Source organism: Canis aureus, chromosome 13, assembly GCF_053574225.1.
Source record: "Canis aureus isolate CA01 chromosome 13, VMU_Caureus_v.1.0, whole genome shotgun sequence".
NCBI lineage: Eukaryota > Metazoa > Chordata > Mammalia > Carnivora > Canidae > Canis > Canis aureus.
In genome coordinates, this window is record NC_135623.1 from 25,228,688 (window position 1) to 25,246,441 (window position 17,754).

Below are 17,754 nucleotides of genomic sequence, written 5' to 3' on the forward strand. Positions count from 1 at the left end.
GGTGGCTCAGTGGTTTAGCGCCGCCTTCAGCCCAGGGCGTGATCCTGGAATCTCTGGATGGAGAGTCCCGCATCGGGCTCCCTGCAGGGAGCCTGCTTCTCCCTCTGCCTGTGTCTCTGCCTCTCTCTCTCTCTCTCTCACTCTCTCTCTCTCTCTTTCTCTCTGTGTCTCTCATGAATAAATAAAATATTTTTTTAAAAATAGACATTTTGGTTGTTTCCACTTTTTGGATAGTGTGAATAATGCTGTGATGAATATGTACAAATTTTAGTGTGGACGTATGCTTTCTTTTTTCTTTGAGAGAGAGAGAGAATGAGTGAAGAGAGAGGCAGAGGGAGAGGAAAAAGAATCTTTTTTTAAAAATTTATTTTTGGGGCACCTGGGTGGCTCAGTGGTTGAGCATCTGCCTTCTGCTCAGGTCATGATCCTGGGGTCCTGGGATCGAGTCCTGTAGCAGAGTCCCTTCAGGAGCCTGCTTATCCCTCTGTCTATGTCTCTGCCTCTCTCTCTGTGTCTCTCATGAATAAATAAAATATTAAAAAAAAAGAAAGAAAAGAAACTTGAGTTTGAATATCATAAATAAAGATATTTATTCACGAATTCATGAATTTTCCTGTCTTCTTTGAAAAATATGTCAATTTAAATCCTTTGCCTAGGAGATCCCTAGGTGGCTCAGCAGTTTAGTGCCTGCCTTCAACCCAGGGCGTGATCCTGGAGTCCCGGGATCAAGTCCCACATCGGGATCAAGTCCCAGATCGGGCTCCCCTGCAGGGAGCCTGCTTCTCCCTCTGCCTGTGTCTCTGTGTCTCTCATGAATAAATAAATAAAATCTTAAAAAAAAATCCTTTGCCTATTCTTAAGTTGGGCTATTTGTCTTTTTATTATTGAGTTGTAAGAGTTCTTTATATATTCTGGATACAAGATAGGCCAAATACATTATATGATTATTGATGGGGTTTGGTTTAAATCAACTATTTTTCTATTTGTTTTCTATTCTCATTTTCTTCTATTTTTTTATCATCTGGATTCACTGAGATTTAAAAATATTTTATTTCATCTTTACTATTACCTTATTAGCTCAAACACTTGATTTTAGCTATTAGTCAACTGTTTAGAGAATACATCTTAAATACAGTATATCATCAAATAATATTATGTCACTGCCTGTATGAAAGAAGAATCTTTCAACTTCCATTTTCTTTCTCCCAGTCTTTTTGTTATTATTTCATATGTTTTATTTCAGCATGTTCTAAATTCCACAATGCAGAATTATTGTTTTGCCTTAGATAGTCAAAACTCTTTTTTGGAGATTGAAAAACCAACTGGTTTTAAACATCTTGATATGTTTGTCTTATATAATGAGGTTATCTTGTATGGACAATCTATAAAGAGTGGATTATAATTTTTTGCTTTGGACCTTTACAGGCAATAAAAAAGACAAATGAGGAAATGTTGAATCAGATATTTCTGGAAACTAAGTGAGTTCCCTGCTGCATATTGGGTATTTTGGGAGCCCATGGATTGATACTAATTTATTTAGGATTCATGGGTGAGGTTCCATTTGTCAGTGGACCTTGAATCTCTGGTGTACATTGAAGTGGTTGTACAGTGGCTAAACAAACTGATGTCATGCTAATTGCCAAAGACTTGGAACTCTTCCATATTTGGAGGCTACTGGTTTATTGTCCATGAATGAGACTAATAACAAGAAATTCATTGAAATGGAAAACTCATAATAGTACCCATGAGTATTCCTTGATGGCAAGTTCAATTATAGTCATCCAATGATCACTTCAAAATTCTGTGTTGGACAGATAAAGATCCCAAAGCTTTCAAGCCTGAAGTTCACCCTGTGTCAAATTTTGTGCTCTAGGATTTTCCATCCTGAGCTTCTGTAACAGAGCATAAGAGGACAACTGAATCACAAGGAGATATAGGAGTAGGTGGTAAGTGTTTGATGTCAGTGGAAAATCTATTTTAAATAAGCAGGATGAGTCTATGAATGAATGTTTACTGATTATACACTGAAGAAAATTGCTTTGGCCTTTAATAGAGAGAGTTTAACAGAGTTTGTTCGTTGATTGATTCAGTTTGATGACACTGAGTTTTCCTGTCCTCTTTCTGCCTCACCTTTATAAGGTGATAATGACTATTGTTGCTTATTTAAGGTAGATGTTGAGGGAGGGAGAGAATATAATAAGATCTTCAGGAGAGGTTTATCTCCTGGGAGTGATAAGTGAACAACAGTCTTCTTATATGCCTAATCTTTCCTAAACCTAAATCACATTTCCATCTTTAAGACAATTGCAAGAGAGGTAACTGTGTTAGTCACGGTTCTACAGAGAAACATAACCAATAAGATATCTATCTTTCTGCCTATCTATCTATCATCTATCTTTCTTTTCTTTTTTTTTTAAAGATTTTTTACTTATCTATTCATGAGAGACACAGAGAGGCAGAGACACAGGCAGAGGGAGAAGTAGAAGGAGAAGCAGGCTCCATGCAAGGAGCCCAACGTGGGACTCGATCCCAGGACTCCAGGATCATGCCTTGGGCCAAAGGCAGGTGCTAAACCACTGAGCCACCCAGGGATCCCTCATCTATTTTTCTATCATCAAAATAAGTTGCGCATACAGAAAGAGAGAAAGAGAAAGAAAGAATGAGAGACGGGGAAAGAGGGGAAGAGAGAGAGAGAGAGATTTACTTTAAGGAATTGGCTCATGAGGTGGGGGGCCGGCAAAACTGAAGTCTGCCGAGCAGGCCAGCAGGCTGGAAGCTGGCAGGAGTCAGTCTTGAGGTCCTGAGTCTGGAAGCAGTATTCTTTATGCTGGGGGCCTCAGTCTTTTCTTTGAAGGCTTTCCACTGATTGCATGAGGCCCATATTTTTATTATTTTTTAAAAAAAGATTTTATTTATTTATTCCTGAGACACACACACACACACACACACACACACACACACAGAGGCAGAGACACAGGCAGAGGGAGAAGCAGGCTCCATGCAGGGAGCCCGACGTGGGACTCGATCCCGGGTCTCCAGGATCACATCCTGGGCTGAAAGCCGTGCTAAACTGCTGAGCCACCCAGGCTGCCAGAGGCCCACCCATATTAGGAAGATAATCTACCTAAAGTCTATGGATTTAAATGTTAATCACATCTGAAAAACATCTTCCCAACAATATCTAGACGTGTATTTGACCACACAACTAGGCACTGCGGCCTAGCCATGTTGACACGTAATATTAACAATCACAGGAAGTAAAGAGATCAGGTTATTACCTACTTTCCAGATAATGAAAATAAAATCAAGTGACCTGTATAAGTGTACCCTGAATTATGATAGATCAGTTGGTTAAAGGGGTAAAAAAGAACAGGATCCAAATGTTTTTAAGATTAGTTAGTACTGATTGATTGATTGATTGACTGATTGACTTGGCTCCACACCCAAGGTGGGGCTTGAACTCAGGACCCTGAGATCAAGAGTCACATGCTCTTCTGACTGAATCAGCCAGTGTCCCAGAATCCAAATTTTTAGGTATATTATCTTGCAAAATAGGAATGGTTACTAGTTCAGCAGGACAGCAATAGAACCTAAGACTAACAGGCTTTGACTTGGCACAGCTTCTCAAAAAGCTTTGTATTTTCTTCCCCCAACCCTATCTTTTTTTTTTTTTTTAATTTTTATTTATTTATGATAGTCACAGAGAGAGAAAGAGAGAGAGGCAGAGACATAGGCAGAGGGAGAAGCAGGCTCCATGCACCGGAAGCCCGATGTGGGATTCGATCCTGGGTCTCCAGGATCGCGCCCTGGGCCAAAGGCAGGCGCTAAACCGCTGCGCCACCCAGGGATCCCCCCCAACCCTATCTTAATTGAGGTAGAATTGACAGACGAGTAAAGATTGAATGTAGGGGCACCTGGGTACCTCAGTCAGTTAAGTGTCTGCCTTGGGCTTAGGTCATGATCCCCAAATCCTGGGATCGAGTCCCATGTCGGGCTCCAGTAGGAAGGCTGCTTCTTCCTCTGCCTCTGCTGCTCCACCTGCCTAAGCTTGCTCTCTTTCTCTCTCCAATAAATAAAATCTATTTAAAAAAAGACTGAATGTATCTCAGGTGGCAATGTGATGGTTTGATATATGTATACGTTGTGACATGATTACCATGACCAAGACACTTCTATATTTTCTTGATATAAATTTTTTTTAAAGATTTTATTTATTTATTCACGAGAGACATGGAGAGAGAGAGAGAGAGAGAGATTGAGAAGCAGGCTCCAAGCAGCCTGATGTGGGACTGGATCCCGGGACTCCGGGATCATGACCTGAGCTGAAGGCAGATGCTCAACCGCTGAGCCACCCAAGCATCACTTGATATAAAATTTTAAGCTTAAAGTTAGTGTTTGCTTATGCCTCATAAAGTATGCTATTTATTTATATTAACTAAAAATGAGGATTTTCCTTCTACGATAAATGTTTGTTGAGTGAATGAATGGCTTTTAAGTAACAGATTTTGGAACCTGTTCAAATATAGTTCTAATGGTGCCTGTGGTAGTTACTGATGAAAAAGGGAAGGGTGAACGGGCTCAGTGCTACCTTACTTGGCTGGGAGAAGGCGGAAGTATTGAAAAGGACAAATGCAAAATTTACAGAGAAGAAGAGACTTTTAAAAACCCAGAGACCAAATTAAAAGGGTGAAACTATTTTGGCAGAAAACCAGTTACAACGTGCAAATCACAGTATTTTAAAATATTCTGCTTTCTGTTTCATTTCAGAAGGGATTCCAGAAGAAGTGGAAGAAAGAACATTAGGACGGTGAGCAAAGTGCCCCCTGTGTAACTGGAGAACGTAGGTGAGTCTTTCCACCTCTGTACCTGCGTTGCCCACCATGCCTCCCGCGGGGCACACACGTGTATGCACGTGTGTTCGTGGTGTGGGCAAGACACTGTATCAAGCACTTGTGTGACACGTGCAATGGGCGTGTAGTCCTTCCAACTCATGAGAATTCTCTTAACCTCTCCTCTGTCTCAGGACGCAGCACACTTTTTAAAGGTGCTGCTCTCTGCAAAGGCGCCTCCTCCAACGCACCACTAATACACACGCCCTCTAAGATTCCTCAGCGTCTAGGGTTATTACTTGTCACCTTTTAGATCTTGCCACAGCACCTGCTCCTTCTTTCTAGTCCTCAACAAAGTCCAAGAATTATGGAGTTTGGAGGTTGGGGAGGATCAAGAGCATCACTTCCCCTCGTCCCCGTGCTTGAGTCCCTAGCACTGTGCCTGCTGGGCACTCATGAGTGTTTGTGGGATGAACGTTGACTATGCTACGGTCTTTCTGAGAAAGGATGAGTCTCTTCTACTGGCAGATGGTCACTGAGTCTTTGCTTGTCAGCGACAGAGAAAGCCTGTCTCTCAGGTGCTCTGAAAATCAGCACACAGATTAGATTTGGGCTGTTCTGGAGAAGAAGTGGAAGAGCTGCAGCTGCAGCATGAGGGCTGCTTCCGGGGCGTCCCGCTGCAGGCCGCCTTCTGAGCTATGACTCACCAGCACTGCATCCCTGTGATAACAGGGAAGTGCTCCCGGTGCTTTCCTGGGATGCAGAGAGGAGGATGCCATTTGCTTCTACCTGGAGCCCCCACCTTTAAAAACCTCCGGGGGGCACCCGTGTTGGTTGAGCATCTGATCTCAGCTCATCTTGATCTCAGGTTGTGAGATCAAGCCCCACCTCAGGCTCTGTGCTGGGTGTGCAGTCTGCTTAAGATTCTCTCTCCCTCTCCCTCCCCCCTGTCTCACCCTCCCTCCTGCTCTTAGAAAGTTGGGAACCTCAGAGAAGCTTTCTTTCTCCACCTGTTTCGGTTGGCAAAGAGGTAGATGGTATCATAATGTACTATGAAGAGTAAAACTTTCTTTTTATTTTAAAGAAATTGTTTATTTATTTACAAGAGACAGAGAGAGAGAGAGAGAGAGAGAGAGAGAGAGCGGCAGAGGGAGAAGCAGGCTCCATGCAGGGAGGCCAATGTGGGACTCGATCTCAGGCCTCTGGGATCATGACCTGAGCTGAAGGCAGGTGCTCAACCACTGAGCCACCCGGGCGTCCCTAGAATGATGAGTCTTAAAAAGATCAGGCGACTGCTAAGTGTCCTCCTTTCAACATACTTGGTGAATACTTTTTTTAGTTTCTTTTTTTTTTTTAGAGAAAGTTAATCATTATTATTTATTTTTATTTTTAATATCCTTACTGGTCTTAGTCACACGTGGTTTTGTTTTTGTGAATTCTTTAGGACAGAGCCTGCCTGGCATTTCGCTGAGGGGCTTCATAGTGTTGGAGGGTGGGGGTCTGAATCCCAGTGCTCCACGGTGGGAGCTGGGTTTGGGGACCTCATTCACCCCCGAACACGAGCTCTGGGTATGCAGGAGCAAGCACGGCAGGTCTAGTCCTTGCCTTCAAGGGGTTTGTGTTTGGAAAGGCAGAGGGTTAGCACTGACATAGGCCGCTCAGGAGTTCACAGGTATTTGTAAGTGCTCACTGGGGTGTCATGTAAAGGGGGGATGTCCTCTCAGGTGTGGGCATCAGGGGGCCTTCACGCTGGGCAATATGTGACAGAAGACCTTACACGTGAGAACCGTGAGAAGCCATGGCAAGGCCTGGGGGAGCACTGTTCCCCGGGCACAGAGCCTGCCGGCGCCCTCGTTGAATATTGTTGATTGGACCAGAAACGCCTCACTGTCTCTCATCGACTCCTTTGTGGTCTTTTTCTCTCTTGGGGAGTTTCTGGGACATTTTCTCACAGAGATCCTTAGTTCTCAGTGAGAGGAATGGACCCGCAAGTCCTCTCTACACCCGATGTGGGTCTCCAACCCACAGCCCCAGGATCAAGGGGTACCGTGTGCCAGGCCCTGCACCAACCTCTCTCTTTAGAACCAGAGCAAAAACTCTTTTCCGCAGCCCAGTGTCGATTCCTTGGTGCTGGGAAGGTAGCAGCTGCCATCTGTTGCCCCTGGAAACAGCCGAAGGGCATCCAGGGACTTACCCTGGGGACGGATTTCAGCCAATCCCAAGATTCAGTGCTTCTCATTAGATTCTTCTACAGTAAAACGTGCATAGAGCTGCAACTTTTAATGATGCTCTTCTGTGCCACCGGACCCTTAACACCCAGACATTCATCCCATCCCCCTGCTTCTCAGTCTTTTCCACGGGAGACCTGGGTGTTTACTACACCTAATCACGTGGAAGAGATGCGCCTAGCTCCCATTTCATAGCTGGGAAAACTGAGACCTAGGGAGGTGAAGGCCAAAGGTCACGGTGCCTTGAATTCCCTCCTGCTAGTGGAGCCGGCCGGGCTCCCGGCGCCTCCTGCCCCGAGCTGGCCGCACAGGTCCTCCCCGTTTATTTACCACCTGCCCTAGAAGACACCTCGCAGGCTGCACAGTCTCAGACGTGGAGAAGGAAAAGTATAACCCCGTGAAGTCGGCATTTTCATTTCCTTTCCTTTTTTTCTGATATGCAAAATTTTAATACTTTGTTTTTTTTAAACAAAGTAACCTGTGCTTATTATACAAACTTAAACAATCACAGAGTATCATGTAAACATTAATAAAATCTACGATTCCTTTCAATTTTATACTTCCACAAGTAACTGATGTTAAAATAAGTGTGTATTGTTCCACACCTATTATCTATCCTTTTAGGAATAAATACATACACACAGACTTCATGAATATGTAGATGTGTGTTTGAACACATGTACACGGGCACCCCTCTCTCTTGATGCTCTCCTTCTGTTCCTTCCTTTGCTCCTTCTTTCCTTCTTTCCCCTCCCTCCCTTCCGCCCTCCCTTCCTGGTTCCTATCGTCACTATGTTATATATAGATCTCCTAATGTACTCTTTTCACTTAACAAAATGTGGTTGAGATTCCTTGAAGTTAATAGTTTGCCATCTTGGCTATGTGTCGGAAACGCCTGGGAGCTTTAAGAGTACTACTGGGTCCGACCCCCAAAAATCTGAGTTCATTGTCCTGGGTGAGCCCTGGGCAGCAGAATCCACAGCCAGCCCTGCAGGTGGTTCTAACGTGCAGCCACCTGGACAGCGCGGCGTATGCACACACGCAGCTTGTGCTTGCTCATGGCTACATAATATTCCAAATTGTGGCTGTACTAAAATGTATTTACTTATTTCTCTATTAATAAACAATTTAGGGCAGCCCGGGTGGCTCAGCGGTTTAGCGCCACCTTCAGCCCAGGGCCTGATCCTGGAGACCTGGGATCGAGTCCCACGTTGGGCTCCCTGCATGGAGCCTGCTTCTCCCTCTGCCTGTGTCTCTGCCTCTCTCTCTCTCTCTGTCTGTCTGTCTCTCATGAATAAATAAATAAAATCTTAAAGAAAAAATAAACAATTTATTTCTCATTCCTAGTTTTGCTAAAAATGCTTCAATAAACATTTATCCTTAATTATGGATTCCTTTATTTCAAAAATACAGCCCTAGAAGCGGGCCCCTTGGTTAGAGGGAGGACCATTTAGGATTTTGATAGGTGCTGCTAGATTATTTCCCCAAAAGGCCTTTTTTTTTTAAAAAAAGATATATATATATATATAATATATTTCTATATTATATATATATATATATTTCTAAGAGACGCCGAGACACAGGCAGAGGGAGAAGCAGGCTCCATGCAGGGAGCCCAATGTGGGACTCGATCCTGGGGCTCCAGGATCATGCCCTGAGCTGAAGGCAGATTAATGCTCCACTGCTGAGCCCCCCAGGTGTCCCGAAGGCTCAGTTTTTTATATCTTTTCCGATCCAATGAGACAAAAAAATTTTGTTTAACCCACTATTGAAGTTGAGAATCTTTTTATTCATACTTATTTGTCATTTTTATTTCTTTTTCCGTGACTTGCCCTTTCACACTTTTTGCCCTTATTTGATTGTTATTTGTCCTTTCTTGTCATATATTTTTTAAAATATGGAATGCCTTATGACTTTACATGTCATCCTTGCACAGGGGCCATGCCAATCTTCTCTGGATCGTTCCAATTTTAGTATATGTGCTGCCGAAGCGAGCACCTTCCTTGTCATATTTGAAGAGCCCTTTCAGTAATATGACTATTATCCTTTTTTGGTCATATATGTTGCAATATTTTCTTCTAGTCTACCTTTTGCATTTTGATATTTTATATGGCACTGAATATATTTTAAAATGTTGAGAATGCACAAAATTTTTTTTTTTGCACAAAAATTTTTATCTCATTTTATTCTTCATAACATTTCAATAATTTTTTTCATATCGGCAGTCCTTTATTATTACTGTTCCTAATGGCTGTGTGTAATTCTATTCGATTTCCACTATATTCATTCAAGCTTCAGGGGATCCCTGGGTGGCTCAGCGGTTTAGCGCCGCCTTCAGCCCAGGACGTGATCCTGGAGGCTCAGGATCAAGTCCCACATCGGGCTCCCTGCATGGAGCCTGCTTCTCCCTCTGCCTGTGTCTTGCCTCTCTCTCTGTGTCTCTCATGAGTGAATAAATAAAATCTTAAAATATATATATATATTCATTCAAGCTTCAAAATAAATCCTATAACTGTTGTTTTAAATAATGCTGTAATTAATATCTTCTTGCATTTAGCTTTTTGATAGTTTGGTTGCTTAGGAGACTCCTACAAGTGAAATAGTTGGATCAATAATATAAATATTTTTTTGTGGTTGTGGTAATTATTTCCTAAATTCTGTTACAGTTTTAGGCTAATGAATCAGTATAGAAAATTAGGGGCAGGGGCACCTAGGTGCCTCAGGTGGTTAAGCAAGTGACTCTGGACTTGGGCTCTGATCATGATCTCAGGGTCCTAGGATTGAGCCTCACATCTTCTCTTTCCTTCTGCTTGTCCCTCTGCCTCTCCTCCCACTCATGTTTTTTTTTTCTCTCTCTTAAACAAATAAATAAATCTTAAAAAAAAAGAAAATTGGGACAAAATAGCTTGAATATTTATAAATAATATCTCCTAGAGGACAAATCCTATTACAGAATTTTAAAAATTAAATTTTTTAAAATGTTTTTTTAAGGAGTTTATTTATTTATTCATGACAGACACACAGAGAGAGAGGCAGAGACAGGCAGAGGGAGAGCAGGCTTCACACAGGGAGCCCGACGTGGGACTCGGTCCCGGGTCTCCAGGATCACACCCCAGGCTGAAGGCAGTGCTAAACTGCAGAGTCACGGGGGCTGCCCTAAAAATTAAATTTCTTTTAAAAATATTTTATTTATTTATTTGAGAGAGAGAGAGAAAGAAAGAAAGAAAGAAAGAAAGAAAGAAAGAAAGAAAGAAAGAAAGAAAGGGCAATCATGAACAGGGGAGAGAGGCAGAGGGGGAAGCAAACTCCCCACTAAGTAGGGAGCCTGACGTGGGGCTTGATCCCAGGGCCGCAGGATCATGATCAGAGCCCAAGGCAGACGCTGAACCTACTGAGCCACCCAGGTACCCCAAATTTCTTTTCTTTTTTAAGATTTATTTATTGAGAGCAAGTGCGCTGGCATGCACGCATATGCAGGTGGGGGGTCAGGGGGAGACTCTTCAAGCTGAGGCCTCATGATTGCAAAGCCTGGTACAGGGCATGACCTTAGGACCCTGAGGTCGTGATTTGAGGTGAAATCCGGCATCGGCTGCTTAACCACCTGAGCCACCCAGATGCCCCTGTAGTGACCGCTTTTGAGGAACATTTCAATTTCATGGAAAACAGAAAGACATGTCTAATTTTCTTTCTCAGGTCGACACCACGAAACAGGTAGGAAAGCGAGGCGAGGGGATGTGGCCGTGTCAGCAGCCCGTCCTTACAGGGGGGCTGGCCCACCGCAGCAGGGTGCCTGGGGCCTGAGGAGGGTGGCCCCCGGGGGAGGGGATTCCAGACTGGGGAGACAAGGCCCGCGGCCCTGGCGGGCTTGGGGCGCACACTTGACTTGGTTGGGAGTGGAGAGGCGAAGGATCTCAGCTGGAGTCGTTGGTTGGGAGGCCAGTGTGGGGTCATGTGCGGATTAGACTGGACCTGGGGGAGCAGCTGGCCGGCGGCCGGGAGCTTTGGCAGCTCCTGGTTCTCGGCGACTCCTGGGCCTCGGCCGCGGGCCACCTAAGGCCTAGGCCGGCCGTCGGGCAGCAGGCGGTGTGCGCGGGCTTGGGACGGCTCCGGTGGTGACGGGCCTTTGTGACAGTCGCCCCTAGGTCGGCCTTCTATTCTGTGTGCCCTGGTTATACGTAAGCAGTTCACATGGGGATGTGGAGCTACTTCAGTCAGCTGTAGCCCTAAACTGGCTTTCATGGTTTTGTCCTCCCCCAAGGTCCTTTGGAAACTCGCTGGATGGAGGCTCCGAATCAAACAAGAGTGACTGAGTTTGTCTTCTTGGGGCTCACAGATAACTGGGCGCTGGGGACGCTACTTTTTGTGGCATTCTCCCTGGCTTATGTGCTCACCCTTCTGGGGAACACTCTCATCATAGTGACCACGGCCCTTACCCGGCGCCTCCATACCCCCATGTACTTCTTCCTGAGCAACCTGTCCTTCATTGACACCTGCCACTCCTCGGTCACTGTGCCCAAGATGCTGGAGGGCCTGCTTAGGGAGAGAAAGACTATTTCCTTTGATGACTGCATTGCGCAGCTCTTCTTCCTACACCTGTTCGCTTGTGCTGAGATCCTTCTGCTGACCGTCATGGCTTACGACCGCTACGTGGCCATCTGTGCCCCGCTGCGCTACCCCAACGTGATGAGCATCCGGGTGTGTGTGCAGCTCGTCCTCGCCCTCTGGTGGGGGGGTACCGTTCACTCTCTGGTGCAGACCCTCCTGACCATTCGTTTGCCCTACTGCGGCCCCAACGTTATCGATAGCTACTTCTGCGATGTGCCCCCCGTCATCAAGCTGGCCTGCACGGACACCTACCTCACGGGAGTGCTCATTGTCTCCAACAGTGGAACCATCTCCCTCACCTGTTTCCTGGCTTTGGTCACCTCTTACACAATCATCCTAGTGTCTCTTAGAAAACAGTCTGCTGAAGGGCGCCGGAAAGCTCTGTCTACATGCTCAGCCCACTTCATGGTGGTCGCCTTCTTCTTTGGACCATGCATCTTCATCTACACTCGGCCAGACACCAGCTTCTCCATCGACAAGGTGGTATCTGTCTTCTACACCGTGGTCACCCCTTTGCTAAATCCCCTCATTTACACCTTGAGGAATGAGGAGGTAAAAAGTGCCATAAAGCATCTCAGACAGAAACAGGTTTTCTCATAAAGTCAGGTACGTGATGGACTTGGAATTGTAAATGTAATTAGGGCCGAATCTTTAATGAGACAGTGAGAGCAAAAACTAAAATCAAAAGATAAGATGGGGGATCCCTGGGTGGCGCAGAGGGTTAGCGCCTGCCTTTGGCCCAGGGCGCGATCCTGGAGACCCAGGATCGAATCCCACATCGGGCTCTCGGTGCATGGATCCTGCTTCTCCCTCTGCCTGTGTCTCTGCCTCTCTCTCTCTCTCTGTGACTATCATAAATAAATAAAAATTAAAAAAAAAAGAGATAAGATGGCTCGGAGCAGGGCAGACTTCTGTATTACAGAGAGGGACTGATGGGGTGGTGCAGTCCATTAGGCACCTGCCTTTGGTTTGGGTCATGATCCTGGGGTCCCGGGATGGAGCCCCAGGTTGGTCTCCCTGCTCCACGGGGAGCCTGCTTCTCCTCCCTCTGCCTGCCCACCCCCTGTTCATGCTCACTCTCCCTCTCTCTCTATCTCAAATGAATAAACAAAATCTTTAAAAAAAAACAAAGACTTATTAACTATTACTTCATATAAAGAAAAAGATCATGGTGGAACATAAAGTAAAAAGAATCTGGAAAACTTTTAAGAAGGCTCTGGTTTCACTAGGAAAAGAACACAGTTTGGGGCATGGACTCAGTTTTAGGAACAGGTACAGTTGTGAGAGAACATATTTTCTTGATTTGTGGATTCTGTGAGTTATTGCCTCTGGGAAGCTATATATTGCACTTCTGTTTTATAAATTATAGTGGTTTCAATCTTGCTTTCAAATAGATTTTCAAGGTGTTTATTTAAGCCATCACTGATTTATATTGAATTAAGCTGTGACTTTGAAAGTGATTCTCTCATTATTCCTGGATTTGTTTTGTATTTTTCATAGTACTTTAATAAAATCAAGGTGAAAATGTATAAAATACATGTTTTAAAATAAAATTTATTGAGGTAAAATTTAATTACATAAAATGCATGCATTTTAATTGGATGGGTGGAGAGATTTTGACAAAGGTATATATACATCCACATAACATATACATCTCTCCAGTCAAGATATAGAACATTTACAGCACCCCTGAAAGTTCTTCAGTCCCTTCCCAGACAATCCCTCTATCTCCACCCAAGCATCTAAGGGTCTGATTTTTGTCACTATGAGTTAGATTTACCTTTCCTAGAGCTTCATGGACATTGAATCATACAGTATGAACTTTTCTGTGCCTGCTTCTTTTGCTCTGCCTGCTGTTGCTGAGATTAAACTATGTCTTTAGTGGGTATTAGTAGTTTCTTGTTATTGTTGAGTCATACCTCGTTGTATGGGTATACGGCAATCGTTTATTCAGTCATTTACTGATGGGCATTTGGGTGTTTTCAGCTTTTGACAGTTATGAATCAAGTAGATATAAGTGCTTACTTACAGGTTATTTTGGCCACATGTCTTCATTTCTCCTGGGTAAGTATCTAGGAGTAGAATTATTGGATCACATAGTAAGTGCATGTTTAGCTTATAATGGACTACAAGGCTGTTCCAAAGTGATTGTATGATTTTTTACAATTTATTTATTTATTTGCAAACTTTATTGCCCCTGTGGGGCTCAAACTCATGACCCCGAGATCAAGAGTCTCATTTTCCACTGACTGAACCAGCCGGGCACCCGTAAAGTGGTTGTATGATTTTATACTCTCCTCAAAAGTAAAAGAGTTTAACATCCAATAATTGCTATTGTCAGTATTTAATTTTAGGCATTCTAAGTGCATGTGTGGTGTACTCTTCATTTCCCCAATGACTGATGATGCTGAGAATCTTTTAATTTGCTTATTATCCTTTGTGCTGTGTTGTGTCTATTCAAACATTTTGCTCATTTATTATTTTAATGTTTTGTCTTCTTGTCATTGTAGGAGTGAGTATACAACAGTTTTCTTTGTGTATTCTGGATACAAGACCTTTGTTGGATATACGTCTTGGCAATATTTTTCTCACACTGTGGTGTGCAGTTTTATTTTTTGAATGATATATTTTGAAGAGCAGAAATTTATATTTTGATTCAACCTTACTTATCAATCTTTTACTAATAAGATTGATACCTTTTGTGTCCTAAGAAACCGTCACCTACTCTGAAGTCTCAAAGATTTTCTCCTGTCTTCATTCAGAAATTTTACAGTTCAGCTTTAAATTTTAGGTTTGTACCCACCATTTGCTTTGACGTGGATGGAACTGGAGGGTATTATGCTGAGTGAAGTAAGTCAGTTGGAGAAGGACAAACATTACATGGTCTCACTCATACGTGGGATATAAAAAATAGTGACAGGGATTATAGGGGAAAGGAGAGAAAATGAGTGGGAAAAATTAGAGAGGGAGACAAACTATGAGAGACTCCTAACTCTGGTAAATGAACAAGGGGTAGTAGGAGGGAGGTGGGCGGGGTGATGGGGTGACTGGGTGTCAGGCACTGAGGGGATGAGCACTGGATGTTATACTATATGTTGGCAAATCAAAATCCAATAAAAATATACAAAAAAATCAAAACAATATAAAAGTTATAATCTCAAAAAAAATAAATTTAGGTTTGTGATCCATTTTAAGTTTACTTTGACATATAGTGTGAGATAAGGGTTGAGATTAATTTTTCCCATCAACCTAGATGATCCAGTACCATTTAAAAAGACTTTCTTCCCCATTGTGTTATCTTGGCACCTTTTTGAAAGTCAGGTTGGCCCTTAAGAGGATGTGAAAGTGTTCTTTTCACCTCTTCAGTGTCATCTCTCACCATTGTCGGCCTTATGATCTAAGCTGTAACCCCACTGCTCTTTCACTGCTTGGACCAAGCCAGAGTCTTCTCCAACAACTGCCATTTCCTTTGCCTAGAACACTGTCTTTTCTCACGTGTGGCTCGTTTTCATTTGTCAGATCTCAGCTGCAATGTCATTTGGTTGGAGAGACCCTTCTTGACTACCTACTCTGAAGACTGTCTTTTCTAAAACTCTCATTCAGCGTTCAATGTGTTTTGTCCACAGGATTTGTTATGATTTATAATTAAAATGCATTTGTTTATATTTTGTTTACTATTTTCACTAGACTTTAAACGATATAAAGGAGGGACTATATGTCTTATTTGTGACTGTAAACCGAATCCCTAGCACATAATAGATGCTTGGTCAATATTTGTCAAATGAATGAATACTAAGGTATCCCCACTTCATTGCTCTGATGGCAGATTTTTCCTGGATACCTGAGGAAACCAATAACTTCAATGACTCCAAGTCTTCTTTCTACATCACTGAAGTCATAAGCAAACCCACTTGGTCTGATTCGCCGGTGTTTTGCTGAGCAATTTAGGCAAGCATCTGAGTGAATGGTGTAATCAAGTGCTGCCCAGCAATCTGAAGGTTTTGTTTAAACTTTAGTTATCACCCTAAGACGAAAAGCAGGGGGAGGAGGCATGGTGTAATGAAAGTAGCATGACTTTGTGTTGATACACTCGGCTTCATATCCTGCTTCCATCGTTTCCCAGCTGGGTGACCTTGGACATACCATTTGCTCTCTTTGAGCTTTAGTTTCATCACTGTAAGCAAGCACAGTACCTACCTCACAAGTTGCTGTGAGGACGGAGTAATGCCGAGTGCCTGCAACAATTTCCGGCTTATGGGAGACACTAAACATCATAGCTATGCCACAATTGTCAGATATTAGACCAGAAGACAATTTTATAAGTCATATAAGCTGACAAAATGTCAGGTAACTTATTCTTTACAAGGCTTTTCTTCGATTTGGAGCACCAGGCCCCAAGAGCTTAGACATTGTCATTTTTTACCTTTCCCCTCCAACCTTCCCATTAACTTGTTCAAGGCATTCTTCATGTCTTCATTCCTAAGAGTATAGATGATGGGGTTCAGCAGGGGGGTAACGGCCGTGAAAAACACAGACACCACCTTGTCTTCCGGGAGGCTGGTGGATGGGCGGGAATAGATGAAGATGCAATGTCCCAGGAACAGTGTGACGACGGTGAGGTGGGCCGCACAGGTGGATAAGGCCTTGCGCCTGCCTTCGGAGATCTGCTGCCGCAGGCTCACCAGGATGACCGCATAGGACACCACGAGGACCACGAAACACACCACGGAGATCAGGCCGCTGTTGGAGACGATGAGGATTTCAATGATGTGGGTATCCGTGCAGGCCAGTTTGATCACCTGAGGCACATCGCAGAAGAAGCTGTCAATCTCATCAGGACCACAGTAGGGCAGCGTGATGGTGAGGGAGGTCAGCGATATGGAGTGGATGGTCCCCCCCACCCACAGGGCTACAGCCAGCAGCACACACACTCTCCAGCTCATCACCGTCAGGTACTGCAGGGGCTTGCAAATGGCCACATACCGGTCGTAGGCCATGACGGTGAGCAGAAAGATCTCGGTGCAGGCGAAGAGGTGCAGGAAAAACATCTGAGTGATGCAGCCGTCAAAGGAGATAAGCTTCTCTTCTGCCCATGTGTCTACCAGCATCTTGGGGACAGTGACAGTGGAGTGGCACACATCGATAAAAGACAGGTTACTGAGGAAGAAATACATGGGGGTATGAAGCCGGCGGTCGTAGATAATAGTTATGACAATGAGGATGTTCCCAGCCAGTGTCAGGACGTAGAAAGTGAGGAACATGGCAAACACAGCCATCTGCACCCTCTGATCTACAGATAAGCCTCTAAGCCGAATGTGTGTCACTAAGGTGGTTTGATTGAGTAGGTCCCCCGCTTCCATGCTCTTTGCTGGACACTCTGTCAAGAATTAGGAAAAAATATCAATCATTTGATTAATTAATAAGAAATTAGTTGTAATTTCTTCTGTGTTTGACTTTTTCTTCCATCTTGAATTTATGGTCCAGTATCTTATTTTTTTTTAAGATTTTATTTATTTATTCATGAGAGAGACACAGAGAGAGACAGAGACCCAGGCAGGGGGAGAAGCAGGCTTCCTGCGGGGAGCCGGATGCAGGACTCGATCCTGGATCCTGGGATCACAGCCTGAGTCGAAGGCAGACGCTCAGCTGCTGAGCCACCCAGGTGTTCCTATTGGATGAGCTTTAACAAATGTCTACACCCATGTCACCAGCAGCACAAGGGGGAAAACACCATCACCGTGAAATGTCCCAGTGTGCCTCCCAGGCCCCAGGCCACCACCGATCTGATTCATATCACTATAGATTCATTCATTTTACCTTCATTGCATCTGATATAAATGGGATCATAGAGTAAGAGCTTTCTTAAAAAAATTTATTTATTTTATGTTTTGGGGTGCAGGGCAGAGGGAGAGGGAGAGAAAGAATCCCAAGCAGGCTCCACATCCTGGGGGGGGGGGGTCCTATGCAAAACTTGATCTTACAACCCCGAGGTCATGACCAGAGCCAAAACCAAGAGTCAGACACTCGACCGACTGAGCCACACCCATGTTTTCCCCCATTTGCTTCCAGTAAAATCCTCATTCAGCATATTA

General features: G+C 44.0%; 2 protein-coding genes and 1 non-coding gene across 3 annotated transcripts; 1 reads left to right on the forward strand and 2 right to left on the reverse strand.

The window, feature by feature from the left end:
• Window positions 1-8,948: 8,948 nt before the first annotated feature.
• Window positions 8,949-9,055, reverse strand: LOC144282771 (U6 spliceosomal RNA). The gene has a single exon (XR_013351214.1). It is a non-coding gene; the product is annotated as a U6 spliceosomal RNA (small nuclear RNA).
• Window positions 9,056-11,335: 2,280 nt separating this feature from the next.
• OR4E2 (olfactory receptor family 4 subfamily E member 2) lies at window positions 11,336-12,262 on the forward strand. The gene has a single exon (XM_077844394.1). It carries the CDS (start codon window positions 11,336-11,338, stop codon window positions 12,260-12,262), a length of 927 nt encoding a protein of 308 aa, XP_077700520.1.
• A 3,812-nt stretch (window positions 12,263-16,074) lies between these two features.
• Window positions 16,075-17,022, reverse strand: OR4E1 (olfactory receptor family 4 subfamily E member 1). Its single transcript, XM_077844395.1, has one exon. The coding sequence runs from the start codon at window positions 17,020-17,022 to the stop codon at window positions 16,075-16,077; it is 948 nt and encodes a 315-aa protein (XP_077700521.1).
• Window positions 17,023-17,754: the final 732 nt, after the last annotated feature.